Source organism: Aquarana catesbeiana, linkage group LG13 (genome assembly GCF_042186555.1).
Source record: "Aquarana catesbeiana isolate 2022-GZ linkage group LG13, ASM4218655v1, whole genome shotgun sequence".
Classification (NCBI taxonomy): domain Eukaryota; kingdom Metazoa; phylum Chordata; class Amphibia; order Anura; family Ranidae; genus Aquarana; species Aquarana catesbeiana.
Genome location: NC_133336.1, coordinates 232,523,002 through 232,543,636, shown reverse-complemented (window position 1 = coordinate 232,543,636; position 20,635 = coordinate 232,523,002). Strand labels below are relative to the sequence as shown.

Below are 20,635 nucleotides of genomic sequence, written 5' to 3'. Positions count from 1 at the left end.
GGTCGATTAGTTGTTGTGTAAGTATGAAAGGGGAACTTTTGCTTACTAGAATTGTGACACCTTTGGTTTTTGCTGTGGGGTTAGTGGCATGGTAGGCATTTGTGAAATAATTGTTTGTAAGGCGGGGGATGTTTTTGGTTTTGAAATGCGTTTCCTGTAATAAGACTATTTGCGGGTTGATTTTCTTCAGTACTTTTAGGAGTTTGGTCCTTTTTTCCATCACATTAAGACCGTTCACATTATATGAAATAAGGGTTGGAGCCCTTCCTAGTAGAGAGTAGGCCATTTAAAATAATAATGCTAAGAAAGAAAAAGAAAGGAGGAAAGGAGAGAGAAGAGAGAAAAAGGGAGGGGTGGGGAAAGGGGGATGGATAGAGGGGGTGAGGGGGGGGGGAAGTAGAGTAGTAGGTGTGAGGGGGAAAAATTAGGTTCTTATGGAATCTGTAATGTGTTCCTACTAATGCCGTGTACACACGGCTGGACTTTTTGACCAAACTTGTCCGACGGAACGAATCCATCGGACAATTCGACTGTGTTTGGGCTTCATCGGACCTGCAGCAGACCTTTTCTGTCAAAAATGTGACGGACTTTAGATTTGGAACATGTTTCAAATCTTTCTGACGGTCTCAAGTCCGGTCGAAAAATCCGCTCGTCTGTGTGCTAGTCTGACGGACGAAAACCAACGCTATTGGCTACTGGCTATCAACTTCCTTATTTTAGTCCGGTCGTACGTCATCACGTACAAATCCGTCGGACTTTGGTGTGATCGTGTGGGCAAGTCCGCTCCTTTGAAAGTCCGTCGTAACTCCGCTGAAAGTCCGTCGGAAAGACCGTCGGACTTTTGATGCCGAAAAGTCCGCCCATATGTACGTGGCATAAGTAGTACACAAAAGTGTTCTAAAGATATTTTTGAAGCCAATCAGCACAGTTGTACTGATATAGTATCAAATGATTTTTTATTCTTGGGGGTAGGTGGGAGGGGCCCTGGTGGGTGGATTTTAAGTAAAAGTTTGAGAGGTTTGTCTTGTCAAAGAACTCGGTTCCCCGATTGTACCTGGTACGCTATGTGTCTTATTGTTCTTTAGGATAACTGTAACCCTCTTGTGATCGAATCTAATAATCTGTGGAAATGTGTTCAACTATGTGTATACCATTAGTTATTAGGTTTTGAACAATAAGGTATTAAGCATGAACTGCAATCCTGAACATTAACCTATTAGTCTCCAAGAAGACCAACACTCTTTGTCCTAATTTGGAGGAGTTATCAAAACATTTTTCTTATTTAAAGAGGGTTAAGTAGAGTGTGGATCTCCTTTAGAGAAGGTTATATATATAGATATATATATCTATATATAGAGATATATCTATATCTCTATAAATCTCTCTATAAATCTCTCTCTCTCTCTAGATAGATAGATAGATAGATAGATAGATAGATAGATAGATAGATAGATATCTATATATATAGATATATATATTATAAGGGGAAGAGTGCCATTTAGTGGGAAAACGTTGGAATGGTAACTTTTCCAGCACATGAGAAGTGTAAAGGAGAATCACCCATTTGCTTTTTAGAAACTGTTCAGAGTATAATGATGAGAAATTTGTATAGGTTGCACAGCTATGAAATTGTTGCGTGTAGAGGGAAAGCGTCCAGTAGATTTATCTTAGCTCCCTTGTGCTGGGGTTTTTAGCAGCTGGGGAATTGTAATTGCTGTGGTTCGCGTTTCTATGTTGCTTTCCTAGTTGGAAAGGGGATTTAGCAGGCAAAGGACCCGGCATGGAGGGTGTGTTATTAATAGCTGGTGGTAGGTGGAATTCTGTGTACCAGTCTGGCAATTCGACCAGGGCAATCTGTAGATTTTCACAGAAATTGGTCAGTTCATCAGTGACACGTAATACATGTTGTTTGCCATTAAAGGTGGCCTGCAGTGCGAAGGAAAACTTCCATCTATAAGTAATGCCTTTTTCTTTTAGGACTTCCAGTAGGGGTCTCAAAGCCCTTCTATTTTTAAGTGTGATCGGAGACAGGTCCTGGAAGAGCTGGACATTTTCAACATTAAATGTGACCAGTTCATTTGATCTTGCTTTTTGGAGGATTTCTTCCTTAAGGCAGAAGTTAGGGAGGCAGTAAATAATGTCTCTTGGGGGAGCATTATCTGGGGCTCTGTTTCTGAGAGCTCTGTGTGCTGTGTCATATTCTATTGGTGAATCCTCAGGTCTTTCCATGAGGCTATTAAGGATGGACGATAGGGCAGGTTTGATTTGGTCAGGGGTCACAGCTTCAAATATCCCCCTTACTCTGATGTTATTCCTTCTCCCTCTATTGTGCAGGTCTTCCATCTGCCTATTCTTGTCTATTAGGTGCTGTGAATGTGTGGCTGTAACATCATCCAGCCTGAGCAAGGCTCTGTCCCTCCATGTCCCTGCGCTCTCTTTAACTGACATTTGCTCAGTGAGCCTTAAAAGATCAGTTTTTAAGTCTGCGATAGCAGTTTTTGATGTCTGCTGCAATCTCTGTCATGTCAGCAAAAGTCAGGGGATGATCTGTGAAATCTTTACCTCTTGCTGAATCCTCTCATCAACTTCCCTCACCACCTCGCCTGTTGTTCTGTGGGTCGGCGCCATCTTGCCTCCGCCACAGCTGCCAAGGTATCTGTACTTGTTGAGGATTGCAGGAAAGTGCTTGCCTTTTGGAATGGCTGAAGAGCAGAGGGATCGGTTCGGCGTCCCCCTCTTGTTCAATCTGGACATTTTTTGGTCCCAAGGCACGGGCCTTTCACTCCCAAGACACTCGGGCAGCAGGAGCTTCTCTAGTCAGCGTCCATCCACGCTGTGCGACCCCCCCGCTGCATTCCAGGTAACCATTAGGCTTATAAAGCTTAGGTCTTGGTTCCTACGGAAGCAGTCACCACACACTCATCCAGGAGTGTGTAGGCTTTGTGGGTTTCCTGTGAAAGGGCGCTAGGAATAGTTGTAGAAGGATGACATGTCTTCCATTAAAGCTGTTCTGGCTATCCACAGAGTTTCTGTTGGCTATTGTTGAAACCGTACTTTTCCGACATCCCACCCTTGTTTTTTAGGCTAGTTAGTTCCCAAACGCATGCTGCCATGGAAGTCTGTCAGGAAAATGGAAAATTTACCATTAAATACTTACCGTAATTTTCCTTTCCTGATTGACTCCATGGCAGCATGAGTCACGAGTAGGCTAGTTACGGAACGCAGCCTCTGACTCAGCCTGAAAATTTATGGGAGTGGGGCCCTATGGGGTAGGAGCAAAACGTATGCTGCCATTTAGTCCATCAGGAAAGGAAAATTACAGCAAGTTATTGATAGTAAATTTTCCATTATATAAATAATATAAATACCGAAAAAAATAGAAAAGCAACAAAAAATTAAATTGTGGATGAAAATTTGTCACTCTGGGGCAACACAGGTGATGAAATTTCCAGTAGGCTTTGTATTGGAGGGGTTGCAGTACAAAGAAATTGGACATAGGGTGGGGGGCTATGACCGTTTGATTTGATGGCAGCTGATGCCCAATGACATATGGAGATGCACTGTCCAATCACATCCAAAACTACCTAATACATTTCTGATCACTGGGATAAGCATTTCAGTGAACATGAATTCATGGCACAATTACCAATTTTTAACTTTCAGGAACTTTTTTAAATCATGATAACATGTTTATCTACAGTTATGTGATCTAGAGCATAAAACAAACTAAAGCAACTTTTAAAAATCTACAATAAAATACACAAAATACAAAAAAAACTTATGGAATTTAACCACTTCACCTCCAGATTTTCCCCCCTTCATTACCATGCCATTTTTTTGCTATTTACTGTACCACTGCATTGTTGTGCGGTCAGGCAACACTGTAACCAAATAAAATTTATATCATTTTTTTTCCCACAAATAGAGCTTTCTTTTAGTGGTATTTGATCACCACTAGGTTTTTTTATTTATTGTGATATAAAAAAATGAAAAACATTTGGAAAAAAAACAATATTTTTTACTTTCTGCTATAAAACATTTAGCACACTGATGTTTAGGCAGGGCTGCTAAAAAAATTTAGTTGCCACGTGATAGTTGCCTTGGCCAATTGTTAGGAGATCAATGGATTTCCCCCCTAATTCTGGAATTGCTGCACTTCTCTCTTCTGTCACTAGGTGGCCGGGTAGCTGGTGATATTAGATAAGACAAGGGCATAGCAAGGACAGATTATGAATGAATGGGGTATCTCAGCCAATGGGCAGGGATTTTTTTCGGTCCCTTGGCTTGCTGGGAGAGCCTATTTATTTGGAAGGAGTCAGGTGATCGTGGTTCTGTGTCACCTTGACGCCTGTCTGGGTGGACATGTGTCGTATTGCTCTGGGCTGCTAGGCCAGAAACCTAAGGCCTATCCTGGGGACATCTGGCTGCTAGGCTGTCTGATGGCCTATCCAGAAGCAGGAGAGCAGTGTAGGGTTGGAACTGCGGATTTGTAGTCCAACCAGAAGTAACGGTTCTGCCAGCCGGGGGAACCAGTTGTGGTCGGAGGAAGAGGGGAAGCTGTTGCCACTAAGGGCCCATCCACCTTGTTACCAGAGATCACTGTGAGTAAGCTGAGGCCAGTACCAGAGCTGACTTCTCGCCAACCGGGGACGGTGAAGAAGCGGGAAAACTTCAGCAAGTGCCAAGTCAGGGATCCAGCGGGACAACAGAGGTGATGCTTTTGGAGTGCCAAGCTAGGGACCTAACGTGCCAGTAGGGGTGAAGCTTGAAGACTATCTGTGAGTGCCAAGCTAGGGACCTAGGAATGAGGCGGGGGTGATGTTTGAGAAAGCTACTGAGTGCTACATTGAAAGAGCTCAGGGGATCCAGTGGCTAGTGGATCTGAGTGAGTGTGGGGTAAAAAGAACTGTTCGTGTTGCAGATAGTTGAATACCTTTACCGTTAATAATAGCTGCAAGATTGTTGCCATAGGAGACAGCATCTACCTAAGGGTGTCCTGGCCCTAACCCTCTCTTCCACAGTTCTGTTTAAGGGACAATAAATCTCTTTGCATTCAAAAAGTGTCTGGCGCCCACTTGTTCATCTTGCATTACACCCACCATGCCTGGTAACCCACTCTACACTGAAGGATGTCAGCTCTACCTAATGCTGGAGGTAACTATTAGGCCAAAAGAGGCCCAGGGCTTTGTTACAATTCTATGCAATCATCCAATGCATTCACATAGATACCTATATAGTCCACATATAATAGACAACAAGAAAAACCAACAATTTGTAATTTCTCTGGAGAAATTTCTGAACATTTTATTATTCACAGTTAATCTTTACCTCAAACTCTTGATGTTGTGTAGAACCAATAGAAGTTTTTTCAATCCTTCACTCGGAATTTTACATGAATTTAGATTTACTTCTTCTGTCTCTCTGCAGGATTGAAGGATAAAAGACAGCACAGAGCAGTCCAGAGGGCTGAGGGGGACATCAGAAAAGTCAGCTTTATATGATCCAATACATTGTGACACCAGAGCCTTATTCCTGCTCTCATGGAGATAGTAGAATACATTAAGAAGATCTCTCTTGTGTTCTCTGGATTGTTCAGTTATCTGTTCTTTTACTATTTTCTTCTGGATCCAGGTGATGACATCTCTGGCAGCCTGAGTAGACAATTCTCCCACATGAGACTTTAACATGGATCTAGTAGAAGAGTCTGAGAGACCACAGAGGAAACGGAGGAGTATTTCAGCACGGCGGTCACTGTAAGATTCAGCCTTATCAAGTGTTTCCTGTAGTCTGTCACAATTATAGTTAAAAAAATGAACCAAAGCAGCAAAAAACTCCTGAAGAGTGAGATGTAAGAAAGTGTAATCCACATCAGGAGGCTGACCAGATTCCATCATGAAAGATGAAAAGACGTGATTATCATTTCTCACACTGAATGACTCCAGATCATGCTCATTAAATACAATCAGGTGATTCATGACTCCATGTTCTGCCATCCACCCAATAAATGTCAGCAGTTCCCGGGCAGTGTGACCACCATCTTTATTCAGACTGTGATTGGCCAGAATGTTGGAGACAAAAGTCACAAAGAGTTGTGTCACGGTTTTGGGTAATGATGTCATCAGCTGATCAGTGATTGTTGGTTGGGCTCTGAAGCACATTGATAACACAGTACAGATGATCCAGCAGTATGATGGGATATAACAGAAAGTGTACAGCGTGTCATTCTCCTGCACATAATGAAAAGCCTTCTCTGACAATTCCTCATTTCCAAAGAAATTATTAAAGAAGATCAGTCTGTCTTCATGAAGAAATCCCATGATCTCAGCTATTCTCTGGAAAACATCGGTATGAACTGATGCCAGTCTGGTTGGACGGCTGGTTATCAGAACAGAGCAACCCTTAAGAAGACTCTGCCTCACCAAACTGACCACAATCTCACCAAAAAGTGTTCTCTGTTTTGGATTGGTCAGATTACTTGATTTAAAATCCATTTGGTGAATATTTTCATCTAAGCCATCAAATATAAACAGAAGTCTCTCTGGATCTTGTAAAATATCTCCAATCTGACCCTCCAGATATGGATATTGATGAAGAATCATCTCCTCCAAACTAACCTTTCCCCGTCTATTAAGGTCCCGGAATCTGAAGAAGAAGACAAAGGCAAATCTCTGGTAGTGTTTTCCGTTCACCCAGTCATAGACAAACTTCTGCATCAGTGTGGTCTTCCCTATTCCTGGCACTCCACTCACCATTACTGCATGTGGTACACATTCTGACTGGTGGTTCCATCGGAACAGCTTGTTGAGAGAAATGTGTTCCAGTCCAGTTTTTGTTTTCTTCAAGCATTTCTCATGTTTTACTCCAGTCTGTATTAGCTCATTCTGGGGGCGCTGCCTGAACTGGTCGGTGGAGACTACAATCAGGTTCACATAACGCTCATTGATGAGGAATCTTTGTGGTTTCAGGGTAGTTCCTGGGGGTTTATGCTCCTCTAGCATCTCAGTCTTCTCCGTCAGATGTTGTTTGTGCTTTTCCTGAAAATCTGAAATACAATAAGCTGTTTTTATGACTCAGGTTAAGGCAGTAATTGAGAATGTATAAGCAGTACTCTCAGTGTGAGGGGAGCTGTCAGGGACTGTCTCTACCCTCTTCAAAGTTCAATGTGTTCTTTTGGTCTCCTCACCACATATACCCAATAAGTACCCAATGCAGAGCTGTCTCTGCTAAACTCTGTGCTAAGTGTTGGCATCTCTGGCTTTCACTTTTGTGTCCTTCAGCCCCAGCCATCCAAATAGACATCCCAGCCTGCCAGGCAGCATGTTCTCCCACAATGTATGTCCAGCAGCACTTTCACCAAAAAGCTGGATATCAAACATGTCACTGTGATCAAGAGTGTCCTGATGGGCTCCGAGATGGTTCAGATGAGCTCACACCTGACTGGAGATACTTTACTATACAGACATCAATCAAAATCATACCTGCAGCTAAGTAGAATTCTTTTTGCAGCTCTGAGATGTCATGTTTGAATACCAAAAGCTTCAAAGGAAGATGATGCTGGAAGCTGAAAAGTTGTGTTGCAGAAAGTAATGTAGTTTAGGAACCTTTCACCATGCCAACCAACCATAAAAGCACACTTTGTATGCTTGGAGAAGTACAAAAAAGTACACACAGCCATCCTCTACTGAAACCTCAATAAAATTAAAATGAATAAAATAGCATGTGAATACATTGCATTGATGTACCCAGATGTTAAACATCTATCTTTGACTAAGTCTTTTTTTGACTAAGAATTTCAATGAATATAAAATATTAAAAGCGGGCAATGTTAACCACTTTCTGGCTACTTAATGCGCATCTATGGCAGCAAGGTGGGTGGGCCTGTCCATGTGTCACACATATGCATTTATGGTGCACCTCTTTGTCACTGACAGCTTTCAGTCACTATTTATAAATATAACATTATCAGGAGATCTACCTCTGCTTAGAACCCCATAAAGAGCTGGTGTTAAAGGATTAAAAAGATATGGGGAAAAATCTGTGGTCTTAGGAGAGTGCTAATTTATTTTTCTTTTTAGATGTATGTTACCCAAACATTTCATATTCCTGATATGTGCCTGCTGTACCATGTACTTGTATAAAAAAAGTCTCCTGTTCTCTTTGTATTGTTTCCTTTGTGTGAAATCCCTGATGATCCTGCCAGTCACTCTGCTTTTGTGTTTCACACTGACCATGCTAGGCTTGGTGGCGCATCCTTCCTAGCATGGTCAGTCCTATCCTTAGGATGTGCATTGTATTTTTTAACCTAAATTTGTATTTTTTCTTGTGCTGTGCCTTTTGTCCTGTTGAACGATGGTGTCTTATTGGAAAATGTTTTCTCATAGCAACCAATTTAAGTAATTTTTTTTTTAAATTATTATTACAGATTGTACTATTAAATCTCAAATTCAGGCTTCTCTAAAATTGAAATGTTTGTGAATCGGTAGTGACAATGATGATAGCCACACCCCCAAAACTTTTGCTCTGAATTCAGGAGCAATGCAGCATTCTTGCTGTCCCATCAAATGAAGCTGTATTTGGTGCACCCCACTGCAAGGATCATTGGGTATACAGTGCATCCGGAAAGTATTCACAGCACTTCACTTTTTCCACATTTTATGTTACCTTATTCCAAAATGGATTAAAATCATTAATTTCCTGAAAATTCTACAAACAATTCCCCATAATGACAATGTGAAAGAAAATTGTTTGAAATATTAGCAAATTTATTAAAAAGAAAAAATGAAAAAAAAAATCCCAGCCTCAATACTTTGGTGAAGCCCCGTTGGTACCAATTACAGCCTCAAGTCTTTTTGAGTATGATGTTATAAGCTTGGCACACCTATTTTTGGGCAGTTTCTCCCATTCTTTTTTGTAGAACCTCTCAAGTTCCATCAGGTTGGATGGGGAGACAAATGGAAAGAACATGGCACAACAGCAAACCTGCCAAGAGACGGCCGCACAACAAACCTCATGGACCGGGCAAGGAGGGCATTAATCAGAGAAGCAGTACAGAGACCTAAGGTAACCCTGGAGGAGCTGCAGAGTTCCACAGCAGAGACTGGAGTGTCTGTACATAGGAAGGCAATAAGCTGTATGCTCCATAGAGTTGGACTTTATGGCAGAGTGGCCAGAAGAAAGCCATTACTTTCAGCAAAAAAACAAAATGGCACGTTTTGAGTTTGCGAAAAGGCATGTGGGAGACTCCCAAAATGTATAGAGGAAGGTGCTCTGGTCTGATGAGACTAAAATTGAACTTTTTGGCCATCAAAGAAAATGCTATGTCTGGCGCAAACCCAACACATCACATTACCCAAAGAACACCATCCCCACAGTGAAACATGGTGGTGGCAGCATCATGCTGTGGGAATGTTTTTTGCAGTCGGGACTGGGAAACTGGTCAGGGTTGAGGGAAAGATGGATGATGCTAAATACAGGGATATTCTTGAGCAAAACCTGTACCACTCTGTGTGTGATTTGAGGCTAGGATGGAGATTCACCTTCCAGCAGGACAATGACCCCAAACACACTGCTAAAGCAACACTTGAGTGGTTTAAAGAGGAAGTAAACCCTGATGGGTTTACTTCCTCTTTGTTTCCCTGCAAAGGTAAAGCATAATGGGCTACTATGCATCGCATAGTAGCCCATTATGTGTCACTTACCTGACACAGGAGCCTGCGATGTCACCGCTGTCCCCTCTGCTACGGAGCGTCCATCTTCTTTCTGGGTATCATGGTTCTGGCGCTGTGATTGACCGGAGCCGCAATGACGTCACTCCCGCGCATGTGCACGGGAGCCTCCACTAACGGCATATCGTCGTTAGCAGCGGCATGCTCAGTGCGCCGTAGACAGCGGTGCCAGTCTTTTTGAAAATATCTCCTAAACTAGTAGGTTTTCGAGATATTTCTTGAACCTACAGGTAAGCCTTAATTTAGGCTTACCTGTAGGTCAAAGTGGTCTGTAAGGGTTTACAACCACTTTAAGGGGAAGCATGTAAATGTGTTGGAATGGCCTAGGCAAAGCCCAGACCTCAATCCAATAGAAAATCTGTGGTCAGACTTAAAGATTGCTGTTCACAACCATCCAACTTGAAGGAGCTGGAGCAGTTTTGCAAGGGGGAATGGGCAAAAATTCCAGTGGTAAGATGTAGCAAGCTCATAGAGACTTTCATAGAGACTTATCCAAAGCGACTTGGAGCTGTGACAGCCGCAAAAGTATTGACTTTAGGGGGTTGAATAGTTATGCACATTGACTTTTTCTGTTATTTTGTCCTATTTGTTGTTTGCTTCACAATAAAAAAAAAAAAAAAAAAAGACATCCTCAAAGTTGTGGGCATGTTCTGTAAATTAAATGATGCAAATCCTCAAACAATCCATGTTAATTCTAGGTTGTGAGGCAACAAAACATGAAAAATGCCAAGGGGGGGGGGGGGGGGTGAATACTTTTGCAAGGCACTGTAAGTGGATAATGCACCTGTATCTTATTAAACTGTTTACAGTTCTAACCTAGAGGCCCCTGTGTTTCTCTTCTCATTTGTCTATTGATGAGATCCAGTTTCATTAGATCCATTTCACTGCATTGAGCTCCTGGACTTGAAATAAAATGTGATGTTCAAGAATTCTCATCCTGGTAAAGCCAAAAGACAGACCTGGGATCTGGTGTATTTGGTGCAAACATATCATCAGCTCACTTTACACAAACGGAGTCTTGTGCTTTATCAGATATATTACGCGTTTTGTTTTTTACCTTTCAGCTCCGGAGTCAGGGAGTGTCCGAGTTCATCCAGCAGAATCTGATCCACCAGACCCTCACCTATAGAGAAGTAATGCTAGGTATGAGTCATGTATGATTGAAGCTGACCTTTCACATACACCAAACTACACATTAGATTGATATCTAAACAAAAGAATATAACCTAAAACTGAACCATGGGATAAGCAAATATTGTCTAAATCTTTCATAATGTGTATTTTTACTTGGATCTTGGTGTGCTTTGTGTATTTCCTCCAGATCTGTGCAGTAATCAGTGTGATACTTTTCTTCTATGCAGGAACTTCCTGTAATAATGACTGGTGTTCTGTCAATTTCTCCAACCCATCAGATACTCCAACCACGTAATTTCCCGCTTTATTTAAACCCTTAGTAATCAGTGATTTTGACGAATTGTGGTTGGACATAACACCGGCAAGCGAATAGAGTCTGGTATTTGAAGATTGAGCTGTTTTGACAGCACATTGGCCAACGAGGACAAAGTTGTCACCGCCTCGGAGGCGGCCATTTTGTTGGCCAGTAGCGGAGCGGAGTAAGAATCTTCGCTCATAATATCCTGAACCAGATTCTATTCGGTGGCCGGTGTTGTGTCCAACCACCAAATTCGTCAAAAACTGCAGTTACTGCTAGTTTAAAGAAACTGTAAGGTAAGTAGTTGGAGTTTCTGATGGGTTGGAGAATTTGACAGAACACCGGTCACTGCTGCTCTCTCTCTCCGTATGCAGGGTGACTGGGCTTGACTCCGCCCCCTCCTGTAGTTTTCTGTAGGAAGCCTGCAGCGGGTGGGGCCCAGTTAGGTCCCCCCACAGCTCTGCTCTCTGCACAGGCTGCAGCACAGTGATGATGTGGAATTCCCTTCCACAGGCCGGGGTCTCAGTGGGGAGCATTGATAGTTTCAAGGAACTATTAGATAAGCACATGAAGGACCACAACATACAGGGATATACAATGTAATACTGACATATAATCACACACATAGGTTGGACTTGATGGACTTGTGTCTTTTTTCGACTTCACCTACTATGTAACTATGTCACTGTTCTTTTTAACAAGGTAAAGTTGTCACACGGTTTACATTCTACATTATTAGTAGAAATTCTGTCTATACCAGCCGTATTGAAACAGGGTGCCAAAGCACACAAAGGAAGCTATCTGGTATCTTCAGGGGTGCCTTGGCAAAATGTCTAAAAATTCCCCTAAATTGCCGAAAATTGTCCAAAAGCCAGGGAATAGATCAAGCCCACCTTTTTTTTGTTACACAAAGTTCATTGTGCAGCATTACAACCTTGGGCATCATGTGTACCAGCTGCTGGTGTCCTAACATCAGTTAATGAGGAGTTTGGGTGCCTGCACAGCATCCTTGTTTTCCCCTCCTCTGCCTTCTCCATCAGCATCAGGGTCACCTTAGCTGGGTGAGGGAGAGAAAGTTGTGGAGAAGAGAAACCTTGGAATACTAGTCAGTACAACTGTGGAAAGGTGTATGGCTTTCTAAAAATGTTGATGTTGCCACCTTATGTAAAACTATTAGTTTCGTTTTTTACATTTAAAATGGGGTGCCTTAAGATCATGCAAAATTTTAAAGGGAGCCTTGACTGAAAAAAAGATTGAGACTTACTGGGCGGAATTATTGAAAAAGACAAATTCCAAACTGACAGTGAGGTTTTTGTGTGGAAATGGGAATGAAAGAAAATCTATCAAAGAGAAAAAGAGAGGAGAGCAATGATAATGGAGAGGAGCTGTGTATGTGTACTGGGCTCATCACCAACAATGGAGTTACACTTAAGGTAATTGCTGTTAATCATTATTTTGGGATAATTTGTATAAATCATTATTTTGGGATAATTTGTATAAATCATTATTTCTGGATAATTTGTATAAATCATTATTTTGGGATAATTTGTAAAAATCATTATTTTGGGATAATTTGTATAAATCATTTTTTTGGGATAATTTATATAAATTATTATTTTGGGATAATTTGTATAAATCATTATTTCGGGATAATTTATATAAATCATTATTTCGGGATAATTTGTATAAATCATTATTTCGGGATAATTTGTATAAATCATTATTTCGGGATAATTTGTATAAAACATTATTTCGGGATAATTTGTATAAATCATTATTTCGGGATAATTTGTATAAAACATTATTTTGGGCTAATTTGTATAAATCATTATTTTGGGCTAATTTGTATAAATCATTATATTGGGCTACCGTATATACTCGAGTATAAGTTGACATGAATATAAGCTGAGGCACCTAATTTTTCCCACAAAAAACTGGGAAAACATATTGACTCGAGTATAAGCAGAGGGTGGGAAAATGCAGCAGCTACCGGTAAACAATGCCCATCTGCAGCCTCACTGTGCCCATCTGCAGTCTCACTGTGCCCAGTTGCAGCCGTACCTTTTATTACTAAAACAGCGTGTGTCTCCCGCTGTGCAATGCATTCTGTTCAGCTGTCCATTGAAGCAAAGCCCACCCCGCCTCCTCCTCGTCTGCTGCATTTTCCCACCCTCTGCTTATACTCGAGTCAATATGTTTTCCCAGTTTTTTGTGGTAAAATTAGGTGCTTCAGCTTATATTCATATGCAGTTTCCCAGCATTGTATCAGTGTTCCTCTATCACGGACGGATGAGGAGGAGGCGGGGTGGGCTTTGTTTCAATGGACGGCTGAACAGAATGCATTACACAGCGGGAGATACACTCTGTTTTAGTAATAAAAAGTACGTCTCACTCGAGTATAGACCGAGGGGGAGTTTTTCAGCCTAAAAAATGGGCTGAAAAAACTAGGCTTATACTCGAGTATATATGGTAATTTGTATAAATCATTATTTTGGGATAATTTGTATAAATCATTATTTCGGGATAATTTGTATAAATCATTTCTTTGGGATAATTTGTATAAATCTATATTTCGGGATAATTTGTATAAATCATTATTTTGGGATAATTTGTATAAATCTATATTTCGGGATAATTTGTATAAATCATTATTTCAGGTGTCAATCATTATTTTGTCACATTGTAAAAACACAAAGTCCTGTTACCTGTCTGTGTGATCTCATCCAGAATGGCCAATACATTATGATGAGGATGATCTTTCTGTAGCGCATAGAGACATACCCAGAGTCCAATCACAGCTTTTCTCCCCCGATCCTGAACATCTTGTAACAAGGTGCAAGAGAAGGAAGACGGGTCTTTTTCCATTGATTCGTATTTCTGGAGAAGATATCTTATTAGTGTTCTATTATTACAGTTAAAAATGTAACTTCAAAAAATATTTTTTTTTTAGGTAAAACATACAAATGGTTTTGTTTGCTTTGAACACTTCATACAGAAAAGTAAATCCTGTCATAATGAAGTTATACTGCCTGGACTCTGCCTGACCTTTGTGTGCTTTTGCAGAATGGCTCCTCTCAGCACCATTTAATACAACAGGACATTACCAGAGCTGCAGGAAAGAGAGTGATGGTGGATAGGATTTGTACCATTCATCACAGCTTCCTTCTTTACATTGTTAGCATCCAGTGCAGACACTCCCACTGTCAGCCTGATCTGAAATATCAGGGGGTGTGCAGGGGTGATTTGGGTAATCCAGGTTTACAATGATTTATAAGGAGTTCCCCTTTACCATACATATGTTGCTGTAGGAAATTTGGAAGTAACTTACATCTGTGTTTAAAACATTCCGAGATTTTAGTTCTACCAGGATGGAATGAGGATCCATGTTCACCAGGATGTAGGTCAGATCATCTCTGTAATAGTCGTATATCCTCCTTAGTGATGGATCATCATACGCAGATAGCTGATGGTGGAACCTCTCAATGCCATCTAGAAAAACACACAGAAATACATTTTGTGGCCTTCCTAAAACCAACTTTATAAATGCTGTGAATTAAAGCGGGATTCCGGCCAGGATAACTTTTTAAAAAAAATCAGCAGCTACAAACACTGTAGCTGCTGACTTTAAATAAGTAGACTTACCTGTCCTGGGTGCCCGCGATGTCGGCCGCCTGAGGCCGACCCGTCCCTCAGCTCTCGGGTCCCGGCACTGCCATCCTAAGTAAGGGAAACAGGCAGTGGAGCCTTGCGGCTTCACTGCCAGTTTCCTACTGCGCATGTGCGAGCGGCACGGCGCTTTGTGAATGGGATGTGTTGTGGGACACACACAGTTCCCATAACACACCGTGCCCCATTCCCCAGAAGACAATGCGGGGAGCAGAAAGCAGAAGACTGAAGATCACCGTGGTGTAGGAAGTGGCAGATTAGGAAGACTGCCTAGCAACAGCCATTTCACGTTAGTTAATTTTTTTTTTTCCTCCATTTTTTTGGTATTTTTTTTATGCAATTTTTTTGTAAGGGTGGACCTCCACTTTAACTTTCATCACAAACTTTTATCTCAATGCTGGATCAATCTTTTGTAAGTGGTGGGTATGTAAAAAATTACGTTTCTTTAACCTCCCTGGCGGTTTTCCCGAGTGTGGCTCGGGGTTAAAATTCAGTACCATTAGCGGTAACCCCGAGCCACACTCGGGATCGCATTGCAGGATCCTGGGGCGGCGTTACTTACCTTGTCCCCGGGATCCTGCGATGTCCCCCGCAGTGTCCGAGGGCTCCGTCCTCCTCCGAAGCCTCTCCGTGCCAGGCTCCGTTCCCTGCAAGTGGCGCGACGCACGGGGGCGGAGCCTGTACTTGTGTTCTCTTTGTATTGCTTCCTTTGTGTGAAATACCTGGTGATCCTGCCAGTCCCCCTGCTTTCCTATTTCAATCTTGCCACTCTAGGCATGAGACCTTTCCGGTGTGGTCAGTTTTGTAGCTGTGCTGGGAGATCAGTATACGTGTCCTCCAATGGTCAGGCTTGTGCTGACACACTCCCTTGCACAGCCATTTGCTGGGAGGATCATTGTACTGCTGTTTCTACACCCCCACTCTCTAAGCCCCTTATGCAACTGAGAACAGAGGATATGTGATCACTGATATATATATATTTTTTTTTAATGTGCATGTAGTGCACCCCACAAAGGAGCCGCATGTGAAATGGGATCCCCCACTCTCCACAGCCAGGCACAATGAATTTTCACAGAGTCATAAAACAGTCTGGTACTTTGCTTTTGTGTTCTATTGAGGGATTAGAACTTGGATGGGGAATAGGGATATTGTGGCATGCCCACTTTGACTTCAGAAAAACCTTTCAGGGACGACTCTCCTATATAAATGTAGCTGTACCCCCGTAGGGGCTGCTGAATGTAGCAGTCCGTCTGTCATCCTGCCCAGCCAGGCACACACAGAGACATGAAAGCAGTCCTTGCACTTGTTTTTTTAAGTTTTATTGAGGGGAATTTAACTTGGATTGGGGGGGGATGGGAAACTTATGATATGCCTTAAGTAACTAACAGTCAAAGTTGGGACTACTATATACAGTACACCGCGGTATATACAATCTCCTCTTCTCCTCCTGCACTTCCTTGCTTGCAGATTATCACTCCTCACTCCTCCAGCACATCACTTGCTGCATTTCCTGGACTAGCTAGCACCGTAGGCCTGCCACTGGCTCAGCGAGGCCTGAATCAGATGCCCTTTACAGGCAGGGACCATGGGTCCCTATGGTGTAGCAAAATACAGTAGAAAGTTCCAGTGCTAGCTGTCCCTGTAGCTACTGCTCCAGTTACCACTTCTTCAGGCACTGCCAGCCCTCCCAGCTGCAGCTACCCCTTTCCACTGCCCCTGCTACCACCATCGTCCAGACTGGCTCTGCGCCAATCTCCGACTGCTGCATCTCAGTCCTCTCAGGTGTGCCTCCCAGTCCTCCTGACGGTGTGAAAACTCACCAACCCTCTTGGCTGCCTCTGTGGAACTCCTGGAGACTTGCTTGTCAGTGTTATCCTGCTGTCCTCTCTTGTTCCTCCTGTGCCTCCTGGCCAAGACACCTCTGTGGATTCTAATAGGGTCCTGTCCACACCCGAGCCCAGGCCCAAGGTCGCCACCCCCTGGGGAGCTCCCTCAAAGGTCCTGACAGCCTAACACTCCATCTTCCACCCGATCAACTCCTCCCCAACTGGGCTGACCCTGGGTATTTAACGAGGCCTGCCCCCTGCCAATCCAGATGGGGGATTGGTCAGGGCTCGTCAGAATACCCCAGGTGACTCCACCTCCCCTCTCTACCTCTTTCCAGAAGATTCTGGAAAGAAGTGGGAGGTCCTAGTGACACCACCTGTGAGTCACCCAGCTCTATTCTAGGTCTCTCCCAATCCAGATCACAAAAACACACTGGAAAATTACCCATTCTAAAAAAAAAACAACTACACTACTCTTCTAGCAAACTAGAGGGTGCTACATGCAGTCTATATAAACTCCACTGCTTCCTCCAGCACACTTGCCCCTTTGGTTGTGTAGTAAAGTACAGTATCCAGCGTACATCCCAGTGGCTACTGATCCCAGCACCACCTCTTCAGGCACTGGCAACCCGCTTGGCTTCAGATGCCCCTTTCACTAGCCCATCTGGCTATTTCTCCACAGTCCTTCAACACTGCACACTCACCAACCCACCTGGCTGTCTTCTCCTGGAGAACTCCTGGATGAGATAACTCTCTCTCATTGTCCTCACACCTGCTCCTGTGCATCCAGGACAGGAGTCCACTGTGTGTTGTAGAGGATCCATCCAGCACCTGAGCCCCAGGCCAGAGGTCACCCCCCCCAGACTAGGGGGTACTCTCAGGGGAAACTGACAGCCTCCTCAGCAATCCTTCTCCATCTTCCACCTGACTGCCCCTGCTGGCATGACTCCAGAGTATATAAGAGGTGTCTGTCCCCTGCCAGCCCACTCGACCAGAGATTGGCTGGGGCCTTCATCATTACTCCAAGCAGCCCCTCCTAACCTCCCACGCATTCTTCTGGAAGCTTCTCCAAGGTTCCAGCAAGTAGGGGGAGGTACCAGAAGTGCTGATTGCTGAGTCATCCAGCCTCCCTGAGTTAGTCAACCCTGACCCAAATTCAACCCAGCCTGGCTCTCAACCAGGCTAGTTTACCTACTCTACAGCTATGTACACTAAATCTAGGACACTAAGCTAGAGAGTGCTACATGTGTGTGTAAATAAAAAAATATACAGTATATATCCGTGTCTTTATGGACCTTGCTTTGTGTACTGGTGCACAGTCATGTTGGAACAACATGGGGTCATCCCCAAACTGTTCCCACAAAGTTGGGAGCATGAAATTGTCCAAAATGTCTTCATATGCTAATGCCTTAAGAGTTCTCTTCACTGGAACTAAGGGGCCAACCCCAACCTCTGAAAAACAACCCCACACCATAATTCCCCCTCCACCAAATGATTTGGACCATTCCACACAAAGCAAGGTTCATAGACAAGGATGATCGAGTTTGGGGTGGAGGAACTTGACTGGCCTGCCTCAACCCAATCGAACACCTTTGGCATGAATTAGAGTGGAGACTGCAAGCCAGGCCTTCTCATCCAACATCAGTGCCTTACCTCACAAATGCGCTTCTGGAAGAATTGTAAACATTCCCATAGACACATTCCTTGTGGACAGCCTCCCCAGAAGATTTGAAGCTGTTAAAGCTGCAAAGGGTGGGCCAACTCACTATTGAACCCTTCAAACTAGGACTAGGATGTTGTTAAAATTCATGTGCGTGGAAAGGCAGGTGTAATACTTTTGGTAATATAGTGTATGTGTGTAATAAAAAAAAAAAATATATATATATATATATATATATATATATATATATACACACACACACACACACACACACACACACACACACATACACACACACACAGTATCTCACAAAAGTGAGTACGCCCCTCTGACACTTTGCTACAATGTAAAGTAGTGAGTGTACAGCTTGTATAACAGTGTAAATTTGCTGTCCCCTCAAAATAACTCAACACACAGCCATTAATGTCTAAAACACTGGCAACAAAAGTGAGTACACCCCTAAGTAAAAATGTCCAAATTGGGCCCAAAGTGTAAATATTTTGTGTGGCCACCATTATTTTCCAGCACTGCCTTAATCCTCTTGGGCATGGAGTTCACCAGAGCTTCACAGGTTGTCATTGGAGTCCTCTTCCACTCTCCATGATGACATCACAGAGCTGGTGGATGTTAGAGACCTTGCACTCCTCCACCTTCTGTTTGAGGATGCCCCACAGAAGCTCAATAGGGTTTAGGTCTGAAGACATGCTTGACCTTTACCCTCAGCTTCAGCAAGGCAGTGGTCATCTTGGAGGTGTGTTTGGGGTCATTATCATGTTGGAATACTGCCCTGCGGCCCAGTCTCCAAAGGAAGGGGATCAGGCTCTGCTTAAGTATGTCACAGTACATGTTGGCATTCATGGTTCCCTCAATGAACTGTAGCTCCCCAGTGCTGGCAGCACTCATGCAGCCCCAGACCATGACACTTCCACCACCATGCTTGACTGTAGACAAGACACACTTGTCTTTTGTACTCCTCACCTGGTTGCCGCCACACACACTTGACACCATCTGAACCAAATAAGTTTATCTTGGTCTCATCAGACCACAGGACATGGTTCCAGTAATCCATGTCCTTAGTCTGCTTGTCTTTAGCAAACTTTGCAGGCTTTCTTGTGCATCATCTTTAGAAGAGGCTTCCTTCTGGGACTACAGCCATGCTGACTAATTTGATGCAGTGCGCAACGTATGGTCTGAGCACTGACAGGCTGACCCCCCCCACCCCTTCAACCTCTGCAGTAGGGATGAGCCGAACACCCACGGTTCGGTTCGCACCAGAACATGTGAACAGACAAAAAATTTGTGCAAATACCATTAAAGTCTATAGGACACGAACAGGAAAAATCAAAAGTGCTAATTTTAAAGGCTTATATGCAAGTTATTGCCATAAAAAGTATTTGGGGACCCGGGTCCTGCCCCAGGGGACATGTATCAATGCAAAAAAAAGTTTTAAAAACAACTGTTTTTTCAGGAGCAGTGATTTTAATAATGCTTAAAGTGAAACAATAAAAATGAAATATTCCTTTAAACATCTCGCCTGAGGGTCCACTTAGTCTGCCTGTAAAGTAGCGCATCTTTCCGATGTTTATTACAGTACCGCAGCAAAATTATATTTCTGTTATTCACTTTACCTGTCAGTGGTCATAAAGTTATGGCTGATTGGAGTATATAATGAAAAAAACATGGCTGCACTCATCTAGATATCATTTATGAAAACTTATCATATATATAGCAATGGATTACTTTTCAAAAATATAAGTTAAATAATAATTAAAAAAAAGTCAAAACTGATCATATCTATACAAGACAAGCCGTGACTGATCTCTGATTACCAGGAATGAGGATTCTTCTCTGGCTCTCCAACAAATTTTTGAAGGCTCTTCTCTCTCTCTTCTCCATCTTTTTGCTCTTCGTTTGTTTTACAGATAAATCCCATTTATGGCGTGGAACACCTAGACACACAAATCCATTGTTATTAAGGGCTACTAGGTTGTCCAGATCCTCCTGAAAAAGAAAGAAGTCTGAGACTTCATTTGCTGCTGCACACTGACATCTTTATGGAATTTTATTTATATACCGGTATATCCAAATCTAAAAACCAGAGACAGACAAACAGCTTCTACTGAACTCCAAGCATATATATTACATCGGTTTGTGCATATGGTACTGCAGGCGCGCGCACGCCGCATGAGCTCGCCCGCAGGTCCAGCGTACTTGATGTCCACCAGCCACCCGTGATCGCGGGAAAGAAAGGGGGGCGAGAGAGATCAGCTGTTCCTAATGATCAGGAACAGCGATTCCTCTCTTCTCGCAGGCAGCCCATACCCCA

At 43.0% G+C, this 20,635-nt stretch overlaps 1 protein-coding gene across 1 annotated transcript in view; it reads right to left on the bottom strand.

The window, feature by feature from the left end:
* LOC141116949 (NACHT, LRR and PYD domains-containing protein 12-like) overlaps positions 1–20,635 on the bottom strand; it is a 125,770-nt gene that overhangs the window by 48,975 nt on the left and 56,160 nt on the right. Inside the window, exons 2-6 of the mRNA XM_073609466.1 lie at positions 20,139–20,258; positions 14,486–14,646; positions 13,863–14,034; positions 10,783–10,848; positions 5,329–7,042 (exon numbers count right to left, since the gene is read on the bottom strand). Of these exons, the coding sequence (XP_073465567.1) occupies positions 5,329–7,042; positions 10,783–10,848; positions 13,863–14,034; positions 14,486–14,646; positions 20,139–20,205 (2,180 nt within the window). The 5' untranslated portion in view covers positions 20,206–20,258. The remainder of the gene's footprint in view (positions 1–5,328; positions 7,043–10,782; positions 10,849–13,862; positions 14,035–14,485; positions 14,647–20,138; positions 20,259–20,635) is intronic.